Source organism: Hyperoodon ampullatus (assembly GCF_949752795.1).
Source record: "Hyperoodon ampullatus genome assembly, chromosome: 9".
In the NCBI taxonomy this organism is placed as follows: domain Eukaryota; kingdom Metazoa; phylum Chordata; class Mammalia; order Artiodactyla; family Ziphiidae; genus Hyperoodon; species Hyperoodon ampullatus.
In genome coordinates this window covers 53,993,765-54,009,897 of record NC_136922.1, presented here as the reverse complement: position 1 = coordinate 54,009,897, position 16,133 = coordinate 53,993,765, and the positions used below count along the sequence as shown (strand labels likewise).

The following is a 16,133-nucleotide window of genomic DNA, read 5'->3' as shown; positions in this document are numbered from 1 at the left end:
TTATTTCAAACTGAGGCTTCAGTTCTTTAATAACCTTGGTTTCATTCAATTTGGTCAAAAACACTGAAATTAAAGCATGTGATAGATATTCTGGTGAAGATGCAAATGTATTAATATTAGCAAAGATATCTTTAAATATATTTTTAAAGAAAACTGCATTTTTCCTCATTAACCACTCATTTATAAAGGTGCAAAATACCAAAAAAAAAAAAAAAAAAAGACCCCACCGTAAGTGCATAGGTTTATTTCTGGACCCTCTATTCGGTTCCATTGATCTAGTGTCTGTTCTTGTGCCAGTACCATGCTGCTTTGATTACTGTAGCTTTGTAGTATAGTCTGATATCAGGGAGCTTTGTTATTTTTTTCTCCTCTTCAATTTTTTGGAATAGTTTGAGAAGAATATATATTAGCTCTTCTTTATATGTTTGGTAGAATTCTCCTGTGAAGCTATCCAGTCCTGGAGTTTTGTTTGCTGGGAGTTTGTTTTGTTTTGTTTTTTAATTACAAATTCATTTTCACTACTAGTGATCTGTTCAGATTCTCTCTTTCTTCGGTTCAGTCTTGGAAGGTTGTATGTCCCTAGAAATTTGTTCATTTCTTCTATGTTGTCCAATTTGTTGGCATATGACTGTAGTATTCTCTTATTATTTTTTTGTATCTCTGTGATATCAGTTGTTATTTCTCCTCTTTTATTTTGCTTATTTGGATCCTCTCTTTTTTTCTTGATGAGCCTTTCTAAAGGTTTATCAGTTTTATTTATCTTTTCAAAAAACCAGCTCTTGGCTTCATTGATCTTCTCTATTGTGTGTTGTGTTTCTATTTTATTTCCTCTCTGATCTTTATTATTTCCTTCCTTCTGCTGACTTTAGGCTTTGTTTGTTCTTTTCTAATTCTTTAGATGGTAGGTTAGGTGGTTTATTTGAGATTTTTCTTATTTCTTGAGTTAGACCAATATCGCTATAAACTTCCCTCTTAGAACTGCTTTTGCTGAATCCCATAGATTTTGGAAAGTTGTGTTTTTATTTTCATTTGTCTTGAGGTATTTTCTGATTTCCTCTTTGATTTCTTCATTGACCCATTGGTTTTTAGTACCATGTTATTTAATCTCCACGTGTTTGTGCTTTTTTCACTTTTCTCCCTGTTATTGATTTCTAGTTTCATACTGCTGTGGTCAGAAAAAATGTTTTATATAATTCCCTTAAATTTGTTGAGACGTGTTTTATGGCCTAGCATGTGATCTATCCTGGAGAATAGTCATGTGCACTTGAAAATAATGTGTATTCTGCTGGTTTTGGTTGTAATGTCCTGTAGATATCTATTAAGTTCAACTTGTCTAATGTGTCGCTTAGGACCACTGTTTCCTTATTGATTTTCTGTCTAGATGATGATCTGTCCATTGATGTAAGTGGGGTCTAAAAGTCCCCTACTAATATTGTATTATTGTCAATTTCTCCATTTATGTCTGTTAATATTTGCTTTATATATTTAGGTGCTCCTGTATTAGGTGCATATATGTTAACAAGTGTTACAAACTCCTCTTGTATTGATCCCTTTATCATTATATAATGCCCTTCATTGTATTTCATTTTACCCTTTGTTAAAGGCTAAAGTTTATTTTGTCTCATATGAGTATTACTACTCCTGCTTTCTTGTCATTTCTATTTGTATGAAATATCTTTTTCCATCCCCTTACTTTCAGTCTGTGTGTGTCTTTAGCTCTGAAGTGAGTCTCTTGGAAGCAGCACATAGATGGGTCTTGTTTTTTAATCCAGTCAGCCACTCTATGTCTTTTGATCAAAGCACTTAATCCATTGACGTTTAAAGTGATTATTGATAGATATTTACTTATTGCCATTTTATTACTTGTTTTTTTGGTTGTTTATGTAGTTCTTCTCTGTTCTTTTTTTCTTCTTTTAGTTTCTTCCTGGTAGTTTGATGATTTTCTTTAGTGGAATGCCTATGTTCCTTTCTCTCTATTTTTCATGTATCTATTGTAGGTTTTGGTTTGTGGTTACCATGGGGTTCATATATGTTGATCTATAACTATATCTGCTTGTTTTTTTAAAGGATCTTGCCATGGAAATGCAAATGTTATATTTAAAATTAATTTATTTTTATAATTTATTAAAAAAAAATTTTTGGCTGCGTTGGGTCTTTGTTGCTGTGCGCGGGCTTTATCTAGTTGCACCAAGTGGGAGCTACTCTTCGTTGCAGTGCATGGGCTTCTCATTGTGGTGACTTCTCTTGTTGCGTAGTATGGGCTTTAGGCACGCAGGCTTCAGTAGTTGTGGCGCATGGGCTTAGTTGCTCCATGGCATGTGGATCTTCCCGAACCAGGGCTCGAACCCATGTCCCCTGCATTGGCAGGTGGATTCTTAACCACTGGACCACCAGGGAAGTCCCTATCTGCTTGTTTTAAACTGGTAGTCATTTAAGTTCAAACACATTTCAAAAGATCTACATCTTTTTACCCCACTCCCTCACATTTTGTGTTTTTGATGTCATAATTTGCATCTTCATGTTTATCCCTTTACTGTTTATTGTAGTTATACTTGATTTTACAATTATTTTTGTCTTTTAGTCTTCCTACTAGCTTATTTAAGTGGTTGATCCCCAGTCTTCACTGTATGCTTTTACTAGTGGGATTTTTCCTTTCCTGGATACTTACTTGTTGACGTAGCCTTTTATTTTCCACTTAGAGAAGACCCTTTAACTTTTTTTTAGGATAGTTTTAGTATTGATGAACTCTTTTAGTTTTTGCTTGTCTGAGAATTTTTTTTTAATCTCCCTTTTGATTCTAAATGGTAATCTTGCTGGGTAGAGTTGCAGGTTTTTCTCTTTCATCACTTTAAATATATCATGCCACTCCCTTTTGGCCTGCAAAGCTTCTGCAGAAAAATCACCTGATCACCTTATGAGGGTTCTCTTGTATAGGACTCTTTATTTTTCTCTTGCTGCCTTTAGAATTCTCTCTTTGTCTTTTGCCATTTTAATTATGATATGTCTTGGTGTGGGTCTGTTTGGGTTCATCTTGTTTGTGATTCTCTGTGCTTCCTGTACCTGGATAGCTGTTTTCCTTCTTCAGGTTTGGGAATTTTTCAGCCATAATTTTATCAAATACATTTTCAACCTTTTTTTTCTCTCTCTACTCCTTCTAGTCCTCCTATAATGTGAATGGTGGTATGCTTGACATTGTCTCAGAGGTCCCTTAAACTATTCTCATTTAAGAAAAAAAAATTTTTTTTTGCTGTTCTGATTAGTTTATTTCCATTATTCTATATTCCAGATCACTTATGCGTTCTTCTTTATCACCTAGTCTGCTGTTACTTCCTTCTAGTGTTTTTCATTTCAGTTATTATATTCTTCATTTCTGACTGGTTATTTTTATATTTTCTACTTCCTTGTTTAAATGCTCACTGTGTTCATCTATTCTTTTCCCTAATTCTATTATCAGTCTTATTACTAATCTTTGAACTATTTATCTGATAAATCATTTATTTCTATTTCATTATTGTTTTCTTCAGGGGTTTTCTCTTGTTCTTTTAATTAAGACAAATCCCACTGTCTTCTCATTTTGCTTATCTTTCTCCATCTCTTTGAAATTAGGTGAAACCATTACCTATTGTGATCTTGAAGGGGTGTCCTTATCTGGAAGCATCCTTATATAGTCTGTCTGTGCCCATTGGCTTTGGTGGGAGAACTGGATCTGATGTAAGCATGAGTCTTGTCTTTCCCCAGAGCGTGCTGGCAGCTATCACTTTGGTAGGAAGTGGGACTAGAGATGGAGTGGCTAGAGCAAGACCTAGGTGTGAGCTGGGGCTTCCCCTATTCTTAGTGGCAAACTCCAGTCTACTGGGGGCAAGGTCAGGTCCCAAGCTGCTGGAGCAGAAGCCGTGAGGGTCAGGTCTGAGCTGGGTCAACTCCATCTGACTGTGTTCTCCCCTCTTCCAGCACTAGCACCCTTGCCCCAGAAGGGCATAGTGCTGGATCAAGAGGGGCTGGCTAGAGTAGATTCTCGGTATGGATCTGGATGTGGGTTGTGGCAGAGTACTGAACTGCTTCTGGTGCATTGCCCCCTTAGGTGCCAGAAGCGGCCACTGTTACCCCATTCAGATGCCATTTGGGATCTGAGCTGACTGGCTCTGAGCTGGCTCCATCCTTCAAAACAATGCAGTCTGCTTGTCCGTAGCAGCCCTCACCTAGTGTGGAGCTGCATTGCAAAGCAAGTGGGGCCAGAATGAACACTTGGCTCAGCTGGGTTGCACGCCAGAGTGGTCATGGGAAACTGGCCAGAGTCCGGTGTAGTTTCAATTTGCTTTTTCCACCTTGTTTTGAGAGTAAGCAAGTGTGTGTTCACACTTCACAAGTGGAGTCCAGGTTTCTTACAGCCACTGTGTGAGTCATACTGGTTTTCTAACCAGCTGAGGGGAGTCTTTCTTCCCACTGTTGGACCTCAGGGCTTGGCGGCCCAATATGTGGCTCTAACAGCTTACTCCCCAGGGAAGATCTCCCTCCTCTTCTTGAGTCCCCTCCCAAGGGCACAGGTCCCGACCTGACTGCTTCTCTTCCCTTCCTATCTGATTACATATCTGTCTCTCTTATGGGTTGTATAAGTGTATAAGTCTTTCTGCGAGTTTTCAGTGAGAATTGCTCCATGTGTATATATATTTTTGATGTGTTTGTTGGGTTCCACGTCTTCCTGTTACCCTTCTTGATCTTAATCTCCCTCAAATCTTATGAAAACAATGTGTTAAAACTCATCTGCCAAGGGGGACCTTCAAGATGGCAGAGGAGTAAGACGTGGAGATCACCTTCCTCCCCACAAATACATCAAATATACATCTACATGTGGAACAACTTCTACAGAACACCTACTGAACACTGGCAGAAGACCTCAGACTTCCCAAAAGGCAAGAAAATCCCCTTGTACCTGGGTAGGGCAAAAGAAAAAATAAAAAACAGAGACAAAAGAATAGGGATAGGACCTGCACCTCTGGGAGGGAGCTGTGAAGGAGGAAAGGTTTCCACACACTAGAAAGCCCCTTCACGGTTGGAGACTGCAGGTGGCGGAGGGGGGAAGCTTTGGAGCCACGGAGGAGAGCACAGCAACAGGGGTGCAGAGGGCAAAGCAGAGAGATTCCTGCACAGAGGATCAGTGCTGACTAGCACTCACCAGTGTGAGAGGATTGTCTGCTCACCCAGTGGGGCGGGTGGGGGCTGGGAGCTGCGGCTTGGGCTTCGGAGGTCAGATCCCAGGGAGAGGACTGGTGTTGGCTGCATGAACACAGCCTGAAGGGGGCTAGTGCACCACAGCTAGCTGAGAGGGAGTCCAGGAAAAACTCTGGAACTGCCTAAGAGGCAAGAGACCATTGCTTCAGGGTGTGCAAGGAGAGGGGATTCCTTCCCTGTCTGCCCACAGAAGGCACAACACTGCCTTATTGAGCTCCAGAGATGGGCGCGAGCCACGGCTATCAGCTTGGACACCACTGACAGGCATGAAACGCTAATGCTGCTGCCGCAGCCACCAAGAATCCTGTGTGCATGCACAGATCACTATCCACAGCCCCCAAGGAGCCTGTGCAGCACGCCACTGCCGGGGTCCCCTGATCCAGAGACAACTTCCCTGGGACAACTCATGGCGCACCTCAGGCTTTGCAATGTCACATCGGCCTCTGCTGTGGCAGGCTTGCCCTGCATAACAATTATAACTACTGTACCCCTCCCCACCCCCGCATGAGTGAGCCAGAGCCCCCTAATCAGCCGCTGCTTTAACCCCATCCTGTCTGGATGGGAACATAAGCCTGAGGGCAACCTACATGCAGAGACGGGGCCAAAACCAAAGCTGAACCCTGGGAGCTGTGCAAACAAAGAAGAGAAAGGGAAATTTCTCCACGCAGCCTCAAGAGCAGTGGATTAAATCTCTACAATCAACTTGATGTATCCTGCATCTGTGGAATACCTGAATAGAAAATGAATCAACCCAAAACTGAGGTGGTAGACTTTAGGAGCAACTGTAGACTTGGAGTTTGCTGTCTGTGACTGACTTCTTTCTGATTTTTATGTTTATCTTAGTATAGTTTTTAGCGCTTGTTATCATTGGAGGATTTGCTTATTGCTTTGGTTGCTCTCTTCTTTTTTTTTAATTACTTTCAAATTTTTTAATTTTAATAATTTAAAAATTTTATTTAGTTTTATTTTTTTATTTTTTTCTCCCTTTTCTTCTGAGCGGTATAGCTGACAGGGTCTTGGTGCTCCAGCCTGGCGTCAGGCCTGAGCCTCTGAGATGGGAGAGTAGAGTTAAGGACATCAATCGGTGAAAGCTCTCCCAGAGATCGCCCTCTCAACTCTAAGACCCAGCTACACCCAACGGTCGGCAAGCTCCAGTGCTGGACACCCCATGCCAAACAACTAGCAAGACAGGAACACAGACCCACCCATTAGCAGAGAGGCTGCTAAAATCATACTAAGTTCACAGACACCCCAAAACACACCACCAGATTTAGCCCTGCCTACCAGAAAGACAAGATCCAGCCACACCCACCAGAACACAGGCACCAATCCCCTCCACCAGGAAGCCTACACAACCCACTGAACCAACCTGACCCACTGGGGACAGACACCAAAAACAATGGGGACTACAAACCTGTAGCCTGTGAAAAGGAGACCCCCCAAACACAGTAAGTTAAGCAAAATGGGAAGACAGAGAAATAGGTGGCAGATGAAGAAGCAAGGTAAAAACCCACCAGACCAAACAAATGAAGAGCAAATAGGCAGTCTACCTGAAAAAGAATTCAGAGTAATAATAGTAAAGAAGATCCAAAATCTTGGAAATAGAATGGAGAAAATAAAAGAAACGTTTAACAAGGACCTAGAAAAACTAACGAGCAAACAGACAATGATGAACAACACAATAAATGAAATTTAAAATTCTCTAGAAGGAATCAATAGCAGAATAACTGAGGCAGAAGAACGGATAAGTGACCTGAAATATAAAATAGTGGAAAAACTACTGCAGGACAGAATAAAGAAAAAAGAATGAAAAGAATTGAGGACAGTCTCAGAGTCCACTGGGACAACATTAAACACACCAACATTTGAATTACAGGGGTTCCAGAAGAAGAAGAGAAAAACAAAGGGTCTGAGATAATATTTGAAGAGATTATAGTCGAAAACTTCCCCAATATAGGAAAGGAAATAGTCAAGTCCAGGAAGCGCAGAGAGTCCCATACAGGATTAATCCAAGGAGAAACACGCCAAGACACATATTAATCAAACTATCAAAAATTAAATACAAAGAAAAAATATTAAAAGCAGCAGGGAAAAGGAACAAATAAATGCAAGGGAATCCCCATAAGGTTAACAGCTGATCTTTCAAGAGAAACTCTTCAAGCCAGAAGGGAGGGGCAGGACATATTTAAAGTGATGAAAGGGAAAAACCTACACCCAAGATTACTCTACCCAGCAAGCATCTCATTTAGATTTGACGGAGAAATTAAAACCTTTATAGACAAGCAAAAGTTAGGAGAATTCAGCACCACCAAACAAACTTTACAACAAATGCTAAAGTAACTTCTCTAGGTAGGAAACACAAGAGAAGGAAAAGACCTCCAAAAACAAACCCAAAACAATTAAGAAAATGGTAATAGGAACATGCATATTGATAATTACCTTAAATGTACATGGATTAAATGCCCCAATCAAAAGTCATAGACTGGGTGAATGGATACAAAAACAAGACCCATATATATGCTGTCTACAAGAGACCCACTTCAGATCTTGGGACACATACAGACTGAAAGTGAGGGGATGGAAAAAGATATTCCATGCAAATGGAAATCAAAAGAAAGCTGGAGTAGCAATTCTCATGTCAGACAAAATAGACTTCAAAACAAAGACTATTACAAGAGACAAGAACACTTCATAATAATCAAGGGATCAATCCAAGAAGAAGATATAACAATTGTAAATATTTATACGCCAACATAGGAGCACCTCAATACATAAGGCAGATGCTAACAGCCACAAAAGGGGAAAACGACAGTAACACAATCATAGTAGGGGACTTTAACACCCCACTTTCACCAATGGACAGATCATCCAAAATGAAAATAAATAAGGAAACACAAGCTCTAAATGACGCATTAAACAAGATAGACTTAATTGATATTTATAGGGCATTCCATCCAAAAACAACAGAATACACTTTCTTGTCAAGTTCTGATGGACCATTCTACAGGCTAGATCATATCTTGGGTCACAAATTGAGCCTGGGAAAATTAGAGAAAATTGAAATCATATTAAGTGTCTTTTCCCACCACAACACTGTGAGACTAGATATCAATTACAGGAAAAAAGCTGTAAAAAATGCAAACACATGGAGGCTAAACAATATGCTACTAAATAACCAAGAGATCACTGAAGAAATCAAAGAGGAAATCCAAAAATACCTAGAAACAAATGACAATGAAAACACGACAACCCTAAACCTATGGGATGCAGCAAAAGCAGTTCTAAGAGGGAAGTTTATAGCAATACAATCGTACCTCAAGAAACAAGAAACATCTCAAATAAACAATCTAAACTTACACCTAAAGCAATTAGAGAAAGAAGAGCAAATAAAACCCCCAAAGTTAGCAGAAGGAAAGAAATCATAAAAGATCAGATCAGAAATAAATGAAAAAGAAATGAAGGAAACAATAGCAAAGATGGACAAAACTAAAAGCTGGTTCTTTCACAAGATAAACAAAATTCATAAACAATTAGCCAGACTCATCATGAAAAAAAAAAGGAGAAGACTCAAATTAACAGAATTAGAAATGAAAAAAAAGTAAGAACTGACCCTGCAGAAATACAGAGAATCATGGGGGATTACTACAAGCAACTATATGCCAATAAGATGCACAACCTGGAAGAAATGGACAAATTCTTAGAAAAGCACAACCTTCTGAGACTGAACCAGGAAGAAATAGAAAATATAAACAGACCAATCACAAGAACTGAAATTGAGACTGTGATTAAAAATCTTCCAAAAAACAAAAGCCCAGGACTAGATGGCTTCATAGCGAATTCTATCAAACATTTAGAGAAGAGCTAACAGCTATCCTTCTCAAACTCTTCCAAGATATAGCAGACGGAAGAACACTCCCAAACTCATTCTACGAGGCCACCATCACCCTGATACCAAAAGCAGAGATGTCACAAAAAAAGAAAACTACAGACCAATATAACTGATGAACATAGATGCAAAAATCCTCAACAAAATACTAGCAAACAGAATCCAACAGCACATTAAAAGGATCATGCACCACGATCAACTGGGTTTATCGCAGGAATGCAAGGATTCTTCATTATACGCAAATCAATCAATGTGATACATCATATTAACAAACTGAAGAATAAAAGCCATATGATAATATCAATAGATGCAGAAAAAGCTTTTGACAAAATTCAATACCCATTTATAATAAAAACTCTCCAGAAAGTAGGCATAGAGGGAACTTACCTCAACATAATAAAGGCCATCTATGACAAACCCACAGCCAACGTCGTTCTCAAAGGTGAAAACCTAAAGCCATTTCCTCTAAGTTCAGGAGCAAGACAAGGATGCCCACTCTCACCACTATTGTTCATCATAGTTTTGGAAGTTTTAGCCACAGTAATGGGAGAAGAAAAAGAAATAAATGGAATCCAAATCAGAAAAGAATTAAAACTGTCACTCTTTGCAGATGACATGATACTATACATAGAGAATCCTAAAGATGCTACCAGAAAACTACTAGAGCTAATCAATGAATTTGGTAAAGTAGCAGGATACAAAATTAATGCACAGAAATCTCTTACACACTAATTATGAAGAATCTGAAAAGAGTAATTAAGGAAACACTCCCATTTACCATTGCAACAACAACAAAAACATACCTAGGAATAAACCCACCTAAGGAGACAAAAGACCTATATGCAGAAAAGTGTAAGATACTGATGAAAGAAATTAAATATGATACAAACAGATTGAGAGATATACCATGTTCTTGGATTTGAAGAATCAACTTTGTGAAAATGATTCTACTTCCCAAAGCAATCTACAGATTCAGTGCAATCCCTATCTAACTACCAATAGCATTTTTCACAGAGCTAGAACAAAAATTGCACAATTTGTATGGAAATACAAAAGACACCAAATAACCAAAGCAATCTTGAGAAAGAAAAACAGAGCTGGAGGAATCAGGTTCCCTGACTTCAGCGTATACTACAGAGCTACAGTAATCAGGACAGTATGGTACTGGCACAAAAACAGGAAGATAGATCAATGGAGCAGGATAGAAAGCCCAGAGATAAACCCACGCACATATGGTCACCTTATCTTTGATAAAGGAGGCAAGAATATACAGTGGAGAAAAGACAGCCTCTTCAATAAGTGGTGCTGGGAAAACTGGACAACTACATGTAAAAGAATGAAATTAGAATGCTCCCTAACATCATACACAAAAATAAGCTCAAAATGGATTAAAGACCTAAATGTAAGGCCAGACACTCTAAAACTCTTAGAGGAAAACATAGGCAGAACACTCTATGACATAAATCACAGCAAGATCCTTTTCGACCCACCTCCTACAGAAATGGAATTAAAATAAAAAATAAACAAATGGGACCATATGAAACTTAAAAGCTTTTGCACAGCAAAGGAAACCATAAACAAGATGAAAAGACAACCCTCTTTGTATTTTGAATGGGAGAAAATATTTGCAAGCGAAGCAACTGACAAAGGATTAATCTCCAAAATTTACAAGCAGCTCATACAGCTCAATATCAAAAAATCAAACAACCCACTCCAAAAATGGGCAGAAGACCTAAATAGGCATTTCTCCAAAGAAGATATACAGATTGCCAACAAACACATGAAAAGATGCTCAACATCACTAATCATTAGAGAAATGCAAATCAAAACTACAATGAGGTATCACCTCACACTGGTCAGAATGGCCAACTTCAAAAAATCTACAAACAATGCTGGAGAGGGTGTGGAGAAGAAGGAACCCTCTTGCACTGTTTGTGGGAATGTAAATTGATACAGCCACTTTGGAGAACAGTATGGAGGTTCCTTCAAAAACTAAAAATAGAACTACCATATGACCCAGCAATCCCACTACTGGGCATATACCCTGAGAAAATTGTATTTCAAAGTGAGTCATGTACCACAGTGTTTACTGCCGCTCTATTTACAATAGCCAGGACATGGAAGCAACCTAATAGGCCATCGGCAGATGAATGGATAAAGAAAATGTGGCCCGTATATACAATGGAATATTACTCAGCCATAAAAAGAAACGAAATTGAGTTATTTGTAGTGAGGTAGATGGACCTTGAGACTGTCATACAGAATTAAGTAAGTCAGAAAGAGAAAAGCAAATACCATATGCTAACACATATATATGGAATCTAAAAAAAAAAATGGTTCTCAAGAACCTAGGGGCAGGACAGGAATAACGACGCAGACATAGAGAATCGACTTGAGGACACGGGGAAGGGGAAGGGTAAGCTGGGACGAAGTGAGAGAGTGGCATGGACATATATACACTGCCAAGTGTAAAATAGATAGCTAGTGGGAAGTGGCCACATAGCACAAGGAGATCAGCTCAGTGCTTTGTGACCACCTGGATGGGTGGGGTAGGGAGGGTGGGAGGGAGACCAAAGAGGGAGGGTATATCGGGATATATGTATATGTATAGCTGATTCACTTTGTTATACAGCAGAAACTAACACAACTTTGTAAAGCAATTATACTCCAATAAAGATGTTAAAATAAATAAAAATAAAAACTCATCTGCCTAGAATACTGATTTCGAAATTAATTCTTTATTATTAAATGGATTTTTTATGATATAAAGTACCATTTGTTTTCAGTCATTTTCACTGTATATACTATTGGTGTTTAATTTGGATAAAAATTATGGGGTGTAATAGAGAAGAGATTTCTGCTAATGGATTACTTCTTTAATTCAAAGTATTGTTTACATACAACTGGGGCATGTATAGAGAAGTAAGGCATTGTCTTTAACCTCTAGAGGATCTGAAATAAATACACAAGGGACTGCTCACTCTATATTGAATACGAGTGCAGCAATTGAAAAAGTGTCCCAATATGTTTATGATTTTATTAGTATACTTTCAGGAAACATAAACCCATTAAAGGTAGAGCCATTAAAAAAAAAAACTAGAGAATTGCTAGAAGTTAGAGAGATCTAGCAAAAACACTGGTTTATCAGAATATCCAGGCCTTAAGAAGGTGGGAACCACGTCAATTCAGGGAACTTCATCTGCAGGAAGGTGGCCATTCTTGCAAGTTCTCTGCCTTTAATGTGACTTATTTCATCAACATATGCTAGTTTCTTTCCATCCTGTTCCCAGGTGACTTTATCTCCAAACTTTCAGTAGAAGTATCTGATTGACTGTCTGCCTGTACTGTGGATTCAGTGTTCCTGTTGAGTTCTGTGGTCTGGGAGGCAAGGTCTCCTGATATGCTCGACTGCCTTACCAGATAGGAACTGTGAGCCTGGCAGAAAAATTTGACCATAGTAGATGACTGATAATGAATAAGCGCTTAACAAATAAACTCATAAAGGGAGCTGTCCTGTCTGGCAGAATGTTCATGGAAGGCTTTGTAGAAGAGATTACATTTAAATTAGATTATATAGGTTGGGTTGGATTTACATGTCAAGAGCAAACAAATGAAGAAAAAGTGAGTTCTAGGTACTAGAGTAACTTGAGCCAAGTTGTATAGGTTTATGCTTGGCCTGTGGACAGATCAGTCTGGCTCAGAGAATCTCAGTGTAGCTGACCTAAATCACCGGAGCAGCCCGAGTCAATGCGTTGCCTCTAACTGACTGAAACAGAGTCTCTGGGGTTTGTGTTCAGATCATTTGCATTTTTTAAAAGTTCCCCAAATGATTTTGATGCAGAGAGAGCTTTGAGCCCTGGACAGCTATAGCGGATAATACATTGTGAATTTGTGAAATAGAGTTGGAAAAGGATGTTAGAACAGGACTGTGGAGGCTTTCTGTATCAAGCTAAGGAGTTTCTTGGCCATATCCTGTGAGTAAGGTAGTCAGTGAGGCTTATATTTTATTGGTTTGCACCATTTTCTGAGCCTATGTAGTTGCATCTACTTGGAGTCCTTTCTGGGCAGTAGACAGAGAAGGGAAAAGAAAGTTAAGGGATCTAGGTACATGTGGCACAGCCCTTTATACTTATTTAGAATATTATTTATTCATTGTTTCTCCTTTGTAGGAGTAGATGTTCTAATTCCAGATTTAGTATTCTTAGCAGAGTATATTGATGTTTTAGTAACAATTCTTTCTTCTCTCTTTAGGGGAGTCGGCTGCATCTTTGTTGAAATGATCCAAGGAGTTGCTGCTTTTCCAGGAATGAAAGACATTCAGGATCAACTTGAACGAATATTTCTGGTAAGTTCTTTACAGAATACTTCTGAAAAAAATTGGTCTTGAATGCATCCCTCAGTGACAGATCCTACAGTGGTAGTGGAAAATAATTTCAAACAAATTTATTGGTTGTCACATTTAATTCTAACATATTTTTGGATCTTTGCAAAAGCAGGAAATTAGTGAAGAATTGTGTTTTTAAACTACTGCACATGAATAATATGCCAAAATGGTAAGAAAGGATAGGATGTCAGAGGCAATATAGAACAGTGGGTTAAAAACAAAGGCTCTGACAAAAATTCCAAATAATTTATATAGATATCCCCCCTTCAAGTAGGTGTATCTTGTTCCCTCCCACTCCTACCCACTTAAATGTGGGCTTTGATTGGTAACTTTTTTTCTAAAAAGTAGAGCATGGAAAGAAGGGAAGGGAGGATAGTAACTTCAAAATGGAGAAACCAGGCAAATGGTACCTCAGCCCGGTCTTCAAGGTTAAGATCATCAAAGATAAGTCACATTGGTAGTATGTACCCTTTGTATAATGTATTGAGAATGGCACTTCCCCTCTGTAGTCTTCCTCCGAAAACCATAACCCCAGCCTAATCTGGAAAGCCACATCACACAAACCCAAGCTGAGGGACATTTACAAAATACCTGACTAGTACTTTTCAAAACTGTCAAGGTCATGAAAAACAGGGAAAGTCTGAAAAACTGTCACAGCCCAGAGGAGGCTAGGGAGACATGACAGTGTAATGTAATGTGGTATCCTCCGTGGAATCCTGAGACAGAAGAAGAACATTAGGGAAAAATTAGTTAAATACAAGTGAAGTGTGCAGTTTAGTTAATATCAGCATAGCAGTGTGTGCTCCTTAGGTGTGATGGAGGTTCCCTGTAATGTAAGATTTCATCAATAAGGGAAACTGGTGGAGGAGTATATAGGAACTGTCGGTACTACTCTTCACAACTTTTCTATAAATCTAAAACTATTCTAAAATTTTAAATTAAAATTTTTTTGTAAATCTGTGAAAAATAAAATTTGTTCTGTAGCCAGATGAGCTGGTTTTGTCACCTGCTCTGTCACTTTGAGCAAGGGACTTAGTTCTCTAAACTTTAGTTTTCCTGTGGGTAAAATAAGGGATAATGATAACACCTACCTCATAGATTGTTCTGAGGAATAATTAACTTAATTACATAAAGTGCTTTTAGAACTATGCCTGACACATAATAAATACCCAATAGATGTGTTGTTATTATTTTAATCAAATCATTTTTATACCAGATATTTTCATTCAGTGGAACTTCCACATTAGCTAATATTCATATAAACTTATCATGAGCTAGACAAATTAATTTTTTTTTTGTTAAAAGGAGTCAGACTATATACATTGTAGCAGTTAACCACATTATCATACTTTTTAAAAATAAATCTCCCATGTGAAATCACTGGGGCACATTTTAGAATGGACCTTGTGAAGACGTGCACTTATTGGATTATGCAAGTATACCCTTAAAATGTAGCTTTCATATTAAGTATAAGGACCACAGGAGGGTATAGTGATATGAATTGAGACTCCATCACTGCTGTGTTCACCTTGATGTCAGCATTAAATGATAAGAAAAGGAAAATGAAAACTAGAAAATCAAAGCACATGTGATTCCTCCATGCAGTATCCTATACCCCAGGCATCCCTGTGTATTCACAGTGGGTGGACAAACAGCGGAGTCCCTAATATTATAGAAACTTTCTTCAAAGTCTTATCTTATTAGTTTCTTCTCCCAGAGGCTGTCTGTATCCACTTCCTTTCAGTTTTACTTAATTATTATTATCATCCATAAATTTCCACACGGAGTGTTAAAATAATGTCTTATGATTATAATAATGCAGGCTTATAATGGAAAATTCCCACAATGTCAAAAAGTATAAAAGTTGAAAAACCCCTTTGTCCTACTACCCAGAGAAAATTACATTTAGTATTTTGGTATATATCTTCCATTTCAACACATGTTAAAAAAATTAAATTGTATCTTGTATACTATTTTGTAACTTTCTTTTTTCACTTAACAATAGGTAGTTAACACCTTTCATTGGAAAATAAATCCAGAAACTTATCATCATTCTTAGTGATGAGTATTTCATCATATGGATGAGAATTATTTGCTTAATCAGCCCGATATTGATGGCTTGTTTATAGTCTTTAACTACTATAAAGCGCTGTCAGAAATATTCTTTGCACAGTTATCCTATTAGTTAAGAAAAATTATTAGAATTGAAAGTCCTGAATTGAATACAGTTTAATTTTCATAAGTCTGTTGACCATTCTTACACTTCGTTCCCTCCATCTAAACTCATGAAACACTTCCTTCTCTCTGTTGTCAAGAAAGTCGCTTACTGATTTCATTGAGATTGTATTGAGCCTATAGATTATATTACTAAGAAATGATATAAAATGAGCTTTCCTAGCCAAGAAAAAATAATATCTCTTTATTCATATTTCATGGCCCTTAGCATAAATTTAACATAAACATATTTCTCTTTTCCTTTTTTCTAATCAAGCCTTTATTTTCATTCAGCTATTTTAAGTAACTTTCCACAGTTATTTTCCCCAAAATACAATAAACTTGTTCACATATTGTGAAAAACATGAGAGGGAATTTTAATGGGCTATACTTTGCATCATATAGATCTTTATGCCAAAA

The 16,133-nt window shown here is 38.0% G+C and overlaps 1 protein-coding gene across 4 annotated transcripts in view; it reads left to right on the top strand.

The window, feature by feature from the left end:
* Positions 1-16,133, top strand: part of CDK14 (cyclin dependent kinase 14) — a gene marked incomplete at both ends in the record, with an annotated part of 523,336 nt that overhangs the window by 383,714 nt on the left and 123,489 nt on the right. For all 4 annotated transcript variants that reach the window (XM_079710872.1, XM_079710871.1, XM_079710873.1 and 1 more), the window contains one exon: positions 13,367-13,460. In XM_079710872.1, the coding sequence (XP_079566998.1) occupies positions 13,367-13,460 (94 nt within the window). The remainder of the gene's footprint in view (positions 1-13,366; positions 13,461-16,133) is intronic.